The sequence below is a fragment of the Leptodactylus fuscus genome, chromosome 4, assembly GCF_031893055.1.
Source record: "Leptodactylus fuscus isolate aLepFus1 chromosome 4, aLepFus1.hap2, whole genome shotgun sequence".
NCBI lineage: Eukaryota > Metazoa > Chordata > Amphibia > Anura > Leptodactylidae > Leptodactylus > Leptodactylus fuscus.
Window position 1 is genome coordinate 100,685,709 of NC_134268.1, and position 16,731 is coordinate 100,702,439.

Sequence of the window (16,731 nt, forward strand, 5' to 3'; positions counted from 1 at the left end):
TGCAGGTGCGCCTTATAGTCCGGTGCGCCTTATAGTCCGAAAAATACGGTAATTTTCCTATATTGCTACATACACTCTACGCAACTTTTATAGAATAAGAAAAATATTAGAAAAGTGACCATGTTTCTCTCATGCAAAGATTGCCATAAACATAGAAGATGAGGCCAAATGGCCAATTCAGACTGTTTCGGCATATTATCAGCTATTACGCGTCCATCATTTCTGTAACTGAGGACTTTCAGACATCATATTTTCACCTATCACACTGTCATAATGTGTTATATTGAAAGACTTTAAAGTATGGTTAGTTTCACACTACTTTCAATTTCATCCGTCAGAAGAACACACTGCAATGAGTGATAGAAAAGGAAAACTCGGTTTACATTATTGACCTCAATAATAAATGAATTTGAGAAATAAAAAAATATATATATATATATATGTTAAGATAATGAATTTTTTTAGTTAAAGGTTTGTTTACAGCACACCTTATACTGCTTCCTAAATACCATCAGTCCCCAATGACAAGCCTGCAGTTCCTTCGGGACACTTTTCTAAGGCCTGAATGGTCTATGGGGAACGTGTGCTTGTGGTTGTGGTGTGAGTTTCCTTAGTAGCAGTACACATCTCTTCTCTACTCTACAACAACCTACCTAATTATCTGCCATTATCTGCTGGATGAAACAAGTCCCTGGGCTACTGCAGTTCCTCTGGTAACCACATAAATAAATACATTCCAGAAGAGTCTTGAAACAGTCCTTGGGATCAAATAAGATCTATAATAAATGTACTGTGGGCACTAGAACAATTATTGTTACTATTACTGAATATCACGCACTGGGTGATCATTCATGATATATCTAGAATGTGATACCCATTGTTTAAGACAAGAAATCTGATTGTTCGGTTTAGTTACCAGTCTGTCACACAATAGGAGAATTGCAGAAATACTGGTAACATATAATCAATGCCATTGTCCGCAATTCATTACACCCTTCATAGTTACAAAGTTAGTAATGTGATCCGGACAAGGTGACCACAAAAATGTCAATTAGCTCAACATTATCTAACCTGAAGCCTACAAAGAGAGAGAGGGGAGTGAATAATACATTTTCCACCCGTCACTGTGAAAATAATAAAGGAAATTTCCCTTTCCCTGTGGTGCCTTGTACCACATTAATATGTGTTTTCGAGGCTTTTTCTGGTTTGCATGCTGAGCAAACAACAAAATTTTGACACCTGTTTTGTCCCAAACTAATAGGTGATGTAAAATTAAACTACACAGTCTAAGGCTGAGGCCCCATGTTGTGGAAACGCAGCTTTGTTTGCTGCAGATTTTGCTGCGCTTTTTTAAACCAAAGCCAGGAGTGGATTGAGCAGTAGGTATAATAAGAGCTTCCTATATATCTCCCATTCCATTTGTAGCCTTTCTTGGCTTTGATTCCAAAAATGACAACAAAATCTGCAACAAAAAAAAGCTGTGTTACCACAACGTGGGGCCCCAGTTTAAAGATGCTCAAGATTTTTCTTTCAAAAAACAATTACTAAAGAGTTTATCAAGATATAAAAGTGATGGCACACCTTCAGGATATGCCATCCTGACCACTATGACTAGAAACTGGTTTCTGGGGTAGAGATATAGATTGAGCAGAAACATTTAGAAACCAGGAGACTAAGCAAATATAATATAGTAGTATCAGTAGTGTAGTAGCCATAGAGACTAAACTATACCACTTGCTGATATCTCAGCTCCTTCTGCTTCTCAATGTAGAGACACTAGGGCAGATTTACTAATGCAAATGCAACATCTTGTGCAAACTGTGCCAAAAATGTATTTATTTTATATTTTATTTTATTCTCTGCCCCTCCTACTGCTGCTATGCTGCCTTTTAACTATGGAAATCCTCGTTATATCCATCTCGAGGTGGACATGATTACACATGTATATAGAAAACTACTAGGAGAGGAGAAGGAGCCAACAGTAAGTACAGAAGAAAGACAGGATTAGTCTAGATTCACTGATTACAGTATGTGACAGTATGTCACTGGGAGACAGAGACTACTAGCATCATACATACCGTAACTGTACTGCTACAATTCCCTCTGCCAGCATGAAGGTCAGTTTGGTAAACCAGCGAACATACGGACTGCATTCACAGATGAAACTCAGTCTTGTGAATATAGCCTTAGCCTGATGATGTAGTTGAATAGAAACTTTCTATCATAACTGAAGATTTAGCAAACTATAGATGAAGCATGCAGAGGGGGAAACTAGTAAATAATGCAAAATATAAGTCATATGGTGCCAAGAAATAATTTAACACACATGGCAGCTTATCCTGAAAAGTCAAAAGAAACAACTCCAGATGTATTGCAGTAAATGGTACAGGGGTTGAAATCCCCCTAGTAGGACAATTAAAAAAAAAAAAAGTGAGTAAAAAAGAAAGTCAAAAATTAAATGAAAAATAAAAGTTCATAAAAACATCTTTTTAGTTAAAAATATATATAAAATAAATTCATATTAGGTATTGCCTACTGCATATAAATCCATAGGATCTCAAAATAATGTTATTTATGCTACCAAAGTGAATCAATTTCTGTGTTTTGGCCACCTCACCTTCTGCCAAAAAACAATAAAAAGTAATATCAGAAAATGGCATCACTATAAACTACAGCTTTGTTCAGTAACAAAAGAGTCCCCACATAGCCCTACAAATAAAAAAGGAGAAAAAAAAAATGGATGTCAGGGCTCGTTCACATCTGCGCCCGGTCTCCGTTCTGCAGGTTTCCATTTCCTGCACAAAACAGAGGCAGGAGATGGAAACCTGCAGGACTCTTTCATACCCATTCATTTGAATGGGTTTGAAAGATGTCCAGCCGTGAGCGGCGGTGAGCGCTTTATGCTCTCCGCCGCAAAACCGTTTTTTTTTTTTTTTTAAATCGGTCACATAGTCGGACATGCAGTACTCTGTGTCCGGTTTTAAAAAAACGGTTTCGCGGCAGAGAGCATAAAACGCTCACCACCGCTCACGGCCGGACCTGGTCTGACAGGTTTCCGTCTTCTGCATGCAGAAGACGGAAAGCTCTGAATGGGCTGCCGAACGCTAGTGTGAACCCAGCGTCAGGGTACAAGCAGCCCAAGCAAATTGTTTATTTTGACAAAATGGTGTTCTAGTTAGTAATAGTAAAACATAACACAACCAATACAAATGTGGTATCGCCGTAATCATAAACTGACTGACAAATTTGCATGTACTGCCAAGTAAGCACCATGGAAATAAAACATAACAGACTGTACATTTTTTTCACATTAAACCCATATAAACGTTAAGAAAAGCTAATGAAAACATTATGTACCCCAAAATGGTGGCAATTAAAAATACAACTACCCGTATATACTCGAGAATAAGCCGACCTGAATATAAACCACAAAAAACTGGGAAAACTTATTGACTCAAGTATAAGCCGGGGGGGGGGGGGGGGATGCAGCAGCTACTGGAAAATTTCAAAAATTAAAATAGCCGGAGTTTTTGGTTGCAGCAGATGCTGGATGCTGGGAAAGGGATGTTTTGATTGTCTGTCTGCCCCTTCCCTGAGCTTGAGGACTATTTTTTTGTTGTTTTTTTTTCCCCACTTGGAATTCAGCCTGGCTGAATATAGGGTATCTGCAGTGCTCCTATTAACCCCTTTCCGACAGAAGAGGAGCACTGCAGATCCCCTATATTCAGTAGACTGGGCACTTTCAGACACAGGGATACCTAATGTGTATGTGTTTCACAGTCATTTTCTACTTTTGTATGTATTCTAGGGAAAGGAGGGATTTAGAACTTTTATTTATTTATTTTTTTTAAAGCTTTTTTTATTTTTCCACTGTTTTATGGGAGATTCTATACATTGATATTGCAGCTGGTCTCAGACAACCCCCCCCCCCCTAAAACAAATAAAATAAAATAGATAAATAACTTTTTTTTTTTTTGCTGACTCGAGTATAAGCCGAGGGGGGCTTTTGCAGCACAAAAAACTGTGCTGAAAATTTGGCTTATACTCGAGTATAGCCCTCATAGCGCTATGTTGACAGAGAAATAAAGAAGTTATGAATTTTGGAAGACAGAGATGGAAAATAAGAAAAAAGCATTAACACCTAAACTACCCTAAAAACTTCATAGGGTTTAGCCTACGTCTCTCAATAAAGTCCATTACAAAAATATTTATTAACCTTTTACATACACATTCATTTACAAAAATAAAGTTCAAATGACAGTTACACTTTAACTTTGGATCCTTCATTTAATATATTCATCCCGTCCTCAAATTCCAGAAGAAGACAGCAAGTGCATTAGCAGAATATGTCTCTAACATTTGTCACACAGCTTACCATGCTGACTACAGGAGGAAGCCGGAGACGACAGTAGTAAACAGTATATATATTTGCAATAAGCAGCACTGTAGCAATTGTTCATTGAGGGTTGTTTAATATGTGACTTTAGTTAACCAAAACTCACTGCCCAGGGTTCTGGTTAACTAAACATGGATGACTTCAGGCTGACCTCATAAAGTGCCCTCAATTCTGCTTCAATACATTAGACACACATGACATATAAAAGAGGAGATTCTATGACAAAGTTGCAGAGCTATGTAAATTATTTCCAGAGATAGCACTGGCTGAAAACACAGTCGGGATTAGGATATTTATATGCAGCTGTATAATATATATGATATAAAAATCTCAATCGTGACTGTGTTTTCAGCCACTGGTATCTCTTGATAGCACTTCAACTTCTTTCATATGACACCAAAAGCAAGATATAACTGTTTGCCGTGACCCCCCCCCCCCCCCCCCCGCATTTTCTCTACATTTAATACAGCCTAATACTCTCCTACACCATACACAGTAACCTTCAGTGACAGGCAGAAGCAGCTCTCAATACAGAAACAAAAGTGAAAAAAAGAGTGAAAAATGCAGGATTTCACTTAAAGGATCCAAAATGTATTATATATATTACAAAATACTGCCAGTAAGTCAAGTTGCCCAAAAGTTTAGTTGCGCATTAAGACTATGTGCAAAACTGAGTAATTATTGCAAAAATGTATCTCTAAAGCTAGGTTCACACTAGTCCTTTGGGTCCGCTTGGAGACCCGAAAAAAGTAAACCCTATCTTCTTAAAAAGCAGTTACTCGGACTTGCGGACCCCATAAACTATAATGGGGTCCACTAGGTTTCTGACGATTTCATACTGAAGTCGGCAGAGACTTTTCTCTCCACCTATTTTAAGCAGAATGGGGGATGGAACGCTAGTGTGAACCTATGGTAAGATATTCAGCGTACAATCACACATATAACATCTATAAAAACCGTATAATATCATCTAATTCACACGGTCTCCTTGATGTCCAGAACCTGCTGTTTTATTTATGGAGAAGGGCAATGATGATGGCCTAATATGAAGTGCAGCCAGGTGTAAGTGAACTCTGTTAAAGATTGTCCACATGCTTTCCATGCTGACTCACTATATCGCAGTCTGGTTTTGTCCAGTCATTCCTCAACATACCTTTTGTTCACCATCATGTGTGACATTACAAGAATTATTAACTTGTGTCACAAACCCCAGTGAAATGTATACATTGAGAATTCCTTCTATTAACTATTATTATTTTATTCTTATTTAATTAACTCCTTAAAAATCAAGTCACAAGAGTTCTGCTCATTGTCTTACCCAATTCTGATAGCAATCACTTTTAATATTCCTAAACTGTGGATTCTTAGGTATTAGTTGGTGTACATATACGTTATCATTTAATTCATACAAGCAGTGGCGTAACTAGCAATGACGGGGCCCCGTGGCGAACTTTTGACATGGGGCCCCTCCCTCTGACCGACAACGACGCCGAAGACCTCGACCGACCCCCTCCTCCGCATTTCTGCGTGCTCTATTATGCCCCTAGTGGCCCCTGCACACAGTATTATGCCCCATAGTGGCCCCTGCACACGGTATTATGTCCCTTAGTGGCCCCTGCACACAGTATTATGTCCCTTAGTGGCCCCTGCACACAGTATTATGTCCCTTAGTGGCCCCTGCACACAGTATTATGTCCCTCAGTGGCCCCTGCACACAGTATTATGTCCCTCAGTGGCCCCTGCACACAGTATTATGTCCCTTAGTGGCCCCTGCACACAGTATTATGTCCCTTATTGGCCCCTGCACACACTAATATGTTGCATAGTTGCCCCTGCACTCAGTATTATGCGCCACTGTGGTCACCCATAAACAATCATTATACTCTGGGGTCTGAAAAGATAATAATCGGAGACCCAGGGGGAATAAAAACATAAAAAAACACTGTTACTTACCTGTCTCCGCTGCAGTCTTCTGCTGTAGTCCTTCTTCAATGACGTCGGATGTCACATGAACCGACAACGCCACTGCAAAGACCCCCGAGTATAATGATAGTCTTTGTGGGGCCCGCGGTGTCACTTACCGATCCCGGCCCAGCCAGGATCAGTAAGTAAATAGGGCCTGTTACCAGCTGGAGTAACTCCAGCCTGTAACGGCCTATTAAGAAAAAAGAAAAAAAACGCAGCGGTAGTGGCTGTCGCCGGGCCCCCTAATGTCCTGGGCCCTGTGGCAGCCGCTACCACTGCTACCATGGTAGTTACGCCACTGCATACAAGTCCTTTAATAATGGCAAAATGCATGAAAAATTCCACAACAGCTTTGTTATTTTTTTACATTATTTACCTTAATTGACTAAAAATCTTTTTGTACAGTTTATTATGAATACAGTAACTCAGGCATACCGTGAATTTACTAATAGTTTTCTGGCATAGACGGGTGTAAGTGTCATGCCATGTATCATTTACAGTTTAGACATATGTGCCATTTACACTTAAGACTTATATAGTCACCCATGTATTATGTGTCATGCCCACTTATTGGGCCCACAGGCAATAAACTAACAAATATCTCCCAGTTACTGAAATCAAGGGTAGATGTGTCACAATAATAATAATAAACTGGACACATGGGGCATATGCACAACACATAAAAAAAGGACACGTGGCACAGCTCACGAGATTCAAGCACCATTAACACTCCACTCTATACACATAACACACACCACACACTGACCACTAACACTACACAACAATCAATCACACTCATCAAGACTCTTTTTCCAGCTGCTAAACAATGGTATAATCAACAAAAGGCCACCCTTCAGTCACTTAGTCCTGCCCAGTGTAACAGTCTGCGCTCTCCCAGCATTGCTGGGATGCTATATGTTCCTTTTTTTGTTTCTGCACTTGGATCAGCCCATAGGCCTATTGAGTTCACCTGTGAGCTATCCTCTGCCAAGCCATGACTGCCTCTGCCTATTTTAGTCTGAACTAAAATAAAATAAGGTAATCATTTAATAGTCCCACCATGGTTTCAGCATGATAATAAAGATACAGGACAATAAACAGTAATATATTACAGAAGGAGACACACAGCTGAGCTGAGAAAAAAAACATACTAGGAATCCATAGCAGCTAAGGAAGAGAAGAAAGAAGGAAGATTTCAGGATCATTTAGTTCTCTGTGCGGAGTGATCTTCGCTTGGACTACACTCTGGACTGGGGCTGAGCAATGGATGTGTCTAGCTGTTTTATGTATCTGTCTGGCTGATCAATGTTATTGATGTATCTGTGTATCATTCAGTTCCTTGTTCTGATGCATGTATGTATTTTATCCTGGTGTCTGTCTGTTTTTTCCTGTGGCCTTTTGGCTCCTGCCATACCTGTTTGTCCTGTCCTCTTTTCTGTCAGCTTTAGCCAGTTGCTGTGGTGTCTGTTGTGTCAGCTAGTCAGCTGCTGCCAAACCAGGAGCACCTCATGAGGTGGTGGCCTGACGGACTGCGGGCAGCAAAGTCCATATCCCTATATGGGGTTAAAGATTGAAAACTGGGAATTTGCTGGGATAAAGCCCTTAGAGGTGGCCCCAAGTCAAGCTGGTCTGGGAGCACAGCAGGTCCACCATCTGCTGCCTGTACCAGTTTGCTCACCCCATGGATCTCTCTGACAACCAGTTTGTGATTTGGCCATTCCCTTTCTGAAGAGTAGACTACAGTTCCATTTTTACTTAACATCATCTATCAAGTTTCTAACTGTAGCAGAAAGGACCCTTCCATTCCTTGGAGCCCCTGTGCAGTTGCACCCATTACGCAGATAGTATTCCAGCACCTGCTACAGGACATCACTTTCTCCTTATAAAAATATATTAAAATTGTCAGTAGACATGGCTAATTTAAAATAGTATGCCATAGCAAAATGCATAAGGTGAGTCAGAGCACACAGAACAGCCTTGTAGTCCTTTATTTGTGTCTTGTGTGCTAAAGTTAGAGGCTGTGGGTCTGTAGGGATAAGCCTTAGATGATCAGAGTGACACTTCCACTGGGACCTGCATGTTATATACTTTCGGTACTTTAAATAGCAATTGCATGCAAGTTATTTTAGTTTGTTCATTTGCACAAACACTTTGATATATATTTCATCTACTTACATTCTCCTTAGATTTTCTATATCCATTGATGGGAGGCAATGATGATGCTTTGGACCTAATTGATTTTGAGGGCATTGAAAAAGAAAATAAATAATAGTTACGAATATTTAAAACATAAGTAAACTTTTTTCCCATAAATCCATAGATTAAGTGAAGATAAGATGCTACAAAGAGACATCTGAACTAGGAATAATAGGAATTACTAATTTAATGCTGTAGAAAGTGTCATGTCTCAATCTCTTTCCCCTCCACTCACCATAGAACCCATTATAAACTGAAACTGATTGTGTACAGAATACAGGATACAATGAAATGTAAAGATTGAGAGTCCTCAGCAGTTGATACCTTTTTAATGGCTAACAAAAAATGATGACATATTGCGAGCTTACAAAACTACCTGGATGGGATTCTTGTGAATCCCATGCCCACTTTGCATTAAAAGCCGCGGCGCGGACACGCTGTGATTTCCAAAAATGACACAGTTTTGGAGATTGTAGCATGCCAATTATATCTATGGAAATGCCGGTGGCTTCTCCGTTGATATAATTGTAACAGAAAGTCCGCGGAGGAGAACTCCACAAACTATCGACTTAAAGCTCTGCAGGAAGAACCACGATGTGTTCCAGCCACGTTTTTTCCAGCAGCGCTTTAAAGCTGTGGGTCGTCCTGTGGGGCCTTAGCCTTAGTTTATGAAGCAATGTGAGTTATTGCAATATTGCAATGTGCGGAAAAGACTTAAATAAGTATATTATATGACAGTGAACACCTAATATAGGCCAATTTAGATGTTAGGCTTACCCTTGTGCCCTTCTAACTGATGACTTTGAGAATATCAGATCACTGTATGGCAACTTTTTGAATTTGTCTCTGCCAACTGCAACATAAAACTGTCCATTTTCTAGTTCTGAGCCATCTTGAATAGGAATTCCGTCTAATGTGTATAAACTGAAGGGAGAAAAAGAAACAAAATTAAACATTTATTGAATCTGTTTAATGATCTGATGTTGTCTACACAGATCTAAGACAATAGTTCTGGTAAACTGTCTAAATGAAAACTCCAGAACGTATGTGTTCAAGCACTACTAATCTGCAGACTGCATGGTTAAGGTCGGAGAAGCTGAACAGTTTGTAGATTCAGTACAACTTGTCATTTATTTAGAGAAGACTATCACCAGAGCCCAGAGCCCTGTAAATAGACAGGTTAGGGTCACCTGAATCAAATGATGTTTTAGACAAATCGCAGCATGTCAATTATAATTACAGAAATGATGGCGTTTTCCGTATAGGTATAATAGAAGCAGAAAGTCTGAAGAGGAAACCTCTGTGGAATCTCAGTAAAAAAACATTGCAGAAAAAACATGATGCGTTTCCGTTGCGGTCTTTTATACAATGTTTTTCAGCTGTGGCTCGCAACATGGAGCCTTTGCCTTACTGCTTGTAGATTCCATAGTTTGCTTTAGAAATTTCTTGAAAAGTATACATTTCTACTTTCTACTTCTACAAGACCATCTTCTGAACATTTGTTAGGAGCAGGGCTATACCTCATTAGCTACCGCAAGAGCAAGAATAGAGTAGCAGAAAAACATTGCTGAAGTAACTAGAGATCTGTAGACTAGCCATGTAAAGTAAGAATAAAGTGTGTACCGATGGACCGCTCCATTCCTGAGTTTCACTTTGTCTGTAACCATGGCAAGAACAAGTTCCCACTGATCCAGGACCTTCTTAGGTATCAGTAAACGCACCACTGGGTTCATGATATCTCCATTAGCAATAAGGCTGGTGGGAAAAGACAAACATAATAAACATGTACATATATCAACATAGAAAACAACATAAGGCTTATAATGAGATTACTCACAAGACTGTGCAGGGTTCTTGAACATTTTTCCTAAACCTTGCTGATACATTGATCCTGCTGTGGGACACAGGCTTTACCTGGAAGTGAAAGATAAGAACCTATTTGTGCAGATTATTACAGTAAAATGGAAGACAAAATATTTTTGGAAATCCTATGGCTACAAATGTAGATCTGCAATTTTCCTTAAAACTCATGACTGAATATAGCCTTTGGGTAATGGTGAGAGGTTTTTGACTGGGGATCTTTGGGTTGTGGAAGAAACCCTCAATATATGGACAATGAGGCAATCCACAACATGATCACCATTAGGTTTACTTAGCTCAGAATACCAGTGTCCTCTAATACCATAGAAGTGCCCAATAACATACAGAGCTAAATTCTAATTTAGCTATTGTCCAAATTGGAATAGAATTGGACAACTTTTTGGGGCTTAACTTAAAGAGGCTCTATCATTAGGAAAAGTCATTTTTAACTAAGCACATACATACATAGCCTTTAGAAAGGCTATTCCACACGTCCCTTTTGTATGTAAATTGCCTCAGTGGTTTTTGAATAAGTCCGTTTTTATTTATTTTTATTCATATGCTAATGAGCTTCCAGCCAGCACAGGAAGTTCCCAGCAGCACTCCTCTCTGCTATTATTTCCTATCTGTGTGTGCAAACAGGAAGCAGGAAGTCATCAGCAGCCGCCTGTGCTGTACACATACATAGGAAAGAATAGGCAGAGGGTGCGCGATGAGAATTCCAGGGTGCACCAAGAGGCTAATTAGCATATGAATAAAAACGGGCTCATTCAAAAACCACTGAGACGATTTAAAGGTAGGTGTGGAATAGCCTTTTTTAAAGGCTATGCAAGGATGTGCTTATCTAAAAGTGACTTTTCCCAATGACAGAGCCCCTTTAAGTTTTATAGTATACATTGTACATTATATGATGGTAGCAACAATATAATGACACAATACTAAATAAATCTCTTTACTCCCAACCCCTGCAATAAAACACAACAAGATATTCCAATCGAAGACACTTATGAGATATCATTAGTATATATGATGAAGAATAGTGGGCTGCACGCAGAGCCCGGGCCACAGGTCATGCAGCCAGGAGCTAAATAAACCTCAAGATGATCCAGCTGAATGCTGCCTCTTGTTCCTTATATTGAACAGAGAGGGTGTGATTTTCAGGTTATGCTGGTATCCCCATGTTATGGAAGTGATAGGTTATAATTATTATACAATAAAAACTTGTCAGCCATCAAGGTTAGTTTTTAGATGACTTGAGACATTTTTGCTACTATGAATATTTCTGACATACAAGTATAGATGTTGAAGCTCAAATCTTCTCATGGTTATGGGAAAATTTCACAATTGGAAAGGCACTATCATATTCCTGCAGGATAAAACCTGTAGGCCTATTGGGCCAAACACTTTCACAGACATTACTGCAATAGACATTTGTGTATATTTTTATTTCTATGTATTGTAAATGTCTTTCCACAATCCTGCATGCTTACAGCACCTACTTAGCGACCAAGACACTTACGTAGTAATGAAACATATTTTCAATAAATCATAAACAGAGATGTCCTTGGCTTAACAGAGATATTTCTAATGGTTTATAAATACATTTCATTCACTGACCAATTCATTCACTTAAGTTTGAGGCAACTTAATACCACAATGAGCATTTCTTACAAAAGTATCTTCTGTTCTCTTCTACTCAGCCTAGTATTATACCATACTACTAAAAGCATACTAGTAAGGGTGGGTTCACATCTGCGCCCAATCTCCACTTTAGCCAATCCAACAGGTTTCCGTCTTCTGCCCTGAGAAACTGGACAGGGGACGGAAACCCGGCGGTCAGTTTTCCAACCCATTCACTTGAATGGGTTTGCAAAGTGACTGCCCATTAGTGTCTTCTGCCTGTCCATGGCAAAACCGTTTTTTTTAGCCAGACACAAAGTTGGACATGCAGGACTTTGTGTTTGGTTAAAAAAAAAAAAAAAACACGGTTTCGCTGTGGACAGGCAGAAGATGTTCACAGGCAGTCACTTTGCAAACCCATTCAAGTGAATGGGTTTTAAAACGGACCGTCAGGTTTCCGTCCCCTGTCCAGTTTCTCGGTGCAGAAGACGGAAACCCGCCGGTTTGGCTAAAGCGGAGACCGGGCGCAGATGTGAACCCACCCTAAGCCTTTTTTTTGTTGTATCACATGATGAGAGTCAAGCGACACCGATTTTTGCCATACAGAAGGTGAGTTTCATGCATGAATTGTACAATGTAGAAGAAACATACATATTACATATGAAAACATTCTATCAGTAAATATGTAGAAAAAAGTCCACAACATATTTGTAAGGCTGGGTTCACATGACATTTGTAATGTACCTTTAGCATGTACAACAAGAAAACACCTAGCATATACTGTACATGTGTCCATAGTGTTAGTATAGAATAATATTCTACTCAATACATCAGTACCTAGCAAAAAAAGTAAATGTTATATATCATAAATGTGATGTGAACAGAGCCTTAATCTGTTGTCATTGTTATTTAGTTTGGATGACATTGCTATTAAAGAGGGCCTGTTACCCCACCTGAAAAAGTCAACTTCAGAAAAGATTCCCTATACAATATTAATTCTGAAGCAAGTCTTCTTACTCGTGGTTCACATATATGAATTTGACGCTGATTTAGCCCCAGAGTCCGCAGCTTTGAGCCTAATCGGCAAGAAAATGAGGAGGAATTCCTCTTCATTTTCCGCCATGTTAAAGGCCCTTTAGAACTGTTGACAGTTGGATGTTACCAGTCAGGCACACGTCCAATCAATGCTCACAGTAGTATCAGATCATATGGGGACACACCATTTGACAGGTTCAATGGTATCAAACAATTGTTAACGTAATTAAAGGTTTCTAGGAGGAAAAATGAAAGAACAACAGAATACATAGTCATAAGAAAAGATGCTCCAGAATTGTTATATCATGGGGAGGAAAAGGATTTAGAGATGACAGGTCCTCTTTAAATCTCTATGAGGAGGTATTTGTCCCATACTGTGACACTCAATGTGTTTTCATCATGCTTCCATATGCATTCTATGGATTACAACTAGATGCACTTGAGAATATAAAGGCGATGCTTACCTTTCACAATTACTAATTTAGCTCATGCAGGTCCTATAATTAGGGATCATTATACATTTGTCCTACATTCCCCCCTCCCCCCTTCATTAACCCTTCAGTGCCTCACATTGGTCAGCAAATGGCTAAACCACTCAATCTGGGTTAATCTGTAAAATCTTGTCACATATGAAAAAGAACTATCCCCAATTATAGGAAATATTTGCATTTTTACCAGTGCTAAAGCATTTATACTTACATCCTCTGTTGGGGACTATTGGCAAACAGCAAAATGACAAAAGATTTTAATTAGTATTTACGCAACTATATTAGGAGGCACAAAATAAGTAATAAAAAAATATCTCAATTACATTATTATATGAGATTACTCACCTTTCTTAGCAATAACATTAGATTTAGACTACAGCTACACAAAAACAGCCCTATAGTCTTCAGCGAATATGTCACTGGAGAACTTACTCTGGGGGCAACTTCAGACAACCACATTTCTTGGACCCACCATGGCTCTGATGTCCTGCTCTCAGAGCATCATTATGAGTATGATATGGGAGAGTAGACCTGGGCGGGAACTCACAACGTCTTAGATCACTATGATGCAGTGAGCCAAGTCATGGATGATCCAGAAAATACAGCTGTCACACAGACTATGTGAGTGGTGACTCTCCTGTGCTCTGCAGTATGTTATTACAATGACTCCTTTACATAACATGGCCAATGTGTGGCCATCTCTTCGATCATTTCCTGTTAACCAGATAAACTGAAGGGGAGGGGCTCTCACTTTCAACACAGGTGCACAACTCAGAGACAGGGACATTTCTGCTATATTCTGTTAGGGTGCATTCACACTACGTATACTGAAGCTTATTCTGAACGTAAAACACGTTCAGAATAAGCGGCGTATAAAGCAGCTCCATTCATTTCTATGGGAGCCGGCATACGAGCGCTCCCCATAGAAATGAATGGGCTGCTTCTTTCACTCCGAGCAGTCCCATTGAAGTGAATGGGAAGTGCCGGTGTATACTGCAAGCTCTGCTCATGCCGAGCCGTACACGCCGGCACTTCCCATTCACTTCAATGGGACTGCTCGCAGTGAAAGAAGCAGCCCATTCATTTCTATGGGGAGCGCTCGCATGCCGGCTCCCATAGAAATGAATGGGAAGTGTTCGGCAGCCCTGCTGTAGCGCCGGCGTGTACGGCTGTGATACACGCTGGCGTTCCGTAGTGTGAATGCACCCTTAGTATGCAAAATGTTAAATGCCTGTGTTGGGAAAACTTTTCGGACTGAATTTGGATTAAAAAACAAAATCTTGGTCATGAGGGTACACTCACTTTAAAGCTGTGGAATTTATATATATATATATATATATATATATATACAGTATATATATATATATATATATATATATATATCCAGCATCTTTAGTCCAAAACAAAGGTTGAGTTTATTTTTACTAAAAAAAAAAGGCAATGCAGCAACAAAAGGAAACAATACAAAAATAAATACCTGCCCGGCTAGGCTCTAACTAAACATACAATAGGTTACCTCACCTACAATAACAGAAATACAAAAGCCAGTAGAATCATTCAGGACACAGCTCCAAAAATATGACCTCTCTGTTGGCTCTCCAGCCAAGCTCTGCCCACAGTCTGCTGCTGGAGCTGACTTCTTAAGCTCCCTTGATGAGCAGATTCTCTGCAGCTGAGTTGCTGCCAGAACATCCTCAAAGTGTGGACTGGAGGGGGGTGGAATGACGGGTCCCACTACCAACCTACCTGCCATTCCTAAAAATCCAGTCCAATACTGAGCATTTACCAAAATGCTCAGCAGACAAAAGTTGTCTGCTGAGAACAAGTCATTCCTGGAGTTTTCTCATCTCACCCACCTGAGTAGACTGGTTGAGATGTATACCCCCTCCATTACCTGATCAGCCATCGGCTTACAATATATAAAGAGAGAGAGGAACAGATTAATCGGTTTCTAATTTTGTTCAAGGTGAATAGATGTGGTGCAGGTCACTTCCATGCTGCATTGAAAGCTCCATCTCTATGGGTGGGCAGGGCTTCTGACACTGAGAACATGAATACAATGTATAACCCCAATTACAAAAATGTTGGGAAATTGTGTAAAGTGTGAAGAAAACAGAAATGGAATGATTTAGAAAACTCATAACCATATTTTATTCACAACAGAACAACTTGTGAGTTAGACATTTTTCCATTTCATTTGAAAAAATGAACTCCTTTAGAATTTGATGGAAGTGACACATGTAGCATTCCCTTTGTACTATGTGGTGATAAGCTGGCTGTTTTTTCTCATCTCAAGTCTGCAGGAGTCTGCAGGATATGATATCAGTGGTTTTCAGAAAGAATTTCAAATTTGGATTGATCTGACCACAGAATCGTTTTCTGTTTTGCTTTAGTCCAGTGATGGCGAACCTTTTTGAGACAGAGTGCAAAAAACTGCAACCCAAAACCCAATAAATTATCGTGAAGTGCCAACACGGCAATTTAACCTTAAAACTCTGTGGATCCACAATTGCGGACAATTATGGACCCACAAATTCTAGTCGTGTGAATGGGGCTTTACAGTGCTTGTAATGAAAGGTAAAGGTCTCTGCATTTTTTACCTTTGAACAATTAATGTTCACTACTTACATCGCACAGGATCTATTTCATAGTGTAATGTTGTTACAGCCTGAACTAATATCACGTCTGCTATATAACAGATACTGTGTGATATAAATAGTGAGGGGACCCCACACAGTACAATCTGTCCCACTATGGTCCCCACCCAGTACATTCTGGCCCGCAGTGGCCCCCCACACACAGTACAATCTGCCCTGCAGTGGCCCCACACACACAGTACAATCTGCCCCGCAGTGGCCCCCACACACAGTACAATCTACCCCGCAATGGCCCACACACACATTACAATATACCCCGCAGTGGCCCCCCACACAGGATTACACCTGTATATTCCACAATAGACCCCCCAAACACAGCATGAAATGGTCCACAGTAGCCCCCCCCCACATAGCATCAAATGGTCCACAATAGCCCCCTCCCACATAGCATCAAATGGTCCACAATAGCCCCCTCCCACACAGCATCAAATGGTAGCCCGCTCCCCAGACAGTACACAAACATAAATATACTTACCTGAAGAGCTGCCGGGTGTCCTCTCTTCTGTTCACTGTG

General features: G+C 40.0%; 1 protein-coding gene across 2 annotated transcripts in view; it reads right to left on the bottom strand.

Moving 5' to 3' along the window:
* Nucleotides 1–16,731, bottom strand: part of DCDC2 (doublecortin domain containing 2) — a 136,890-nt gene that overhangs the window by 77,512 nt on the left and 42,647 nt on the right. Inside the window, exons 3-7 of one of the 2 annotated variants that reach the window (XM_075270940.1) lie at nt 13,772–13,786; nt 10,395–10,471; nt 10,181–10,312; nt 9,335–9,481; nt 8,537–8,591 (exon numbers count right to left, since the gene is read on the bottom strand). In XM_075270940.1, the coding sequence (XP_075127041.1) occupies nt 8,537–8,591; nt 9,335–9,481; nt 10,181–10,312; nt 10,395–10,471; nt 13,772–13,786 (426 nt within the window). The remainder of the gene's footprint in view (nt 1–8,536; nt 8,592–9,334; nt 9,482–10,180; nt 10,313–10,394; nt 10,472–13,771; nt 13,787–16,731) is intronic. The other variant, XM_075270941.1, reaches the window with a different exon arrangement.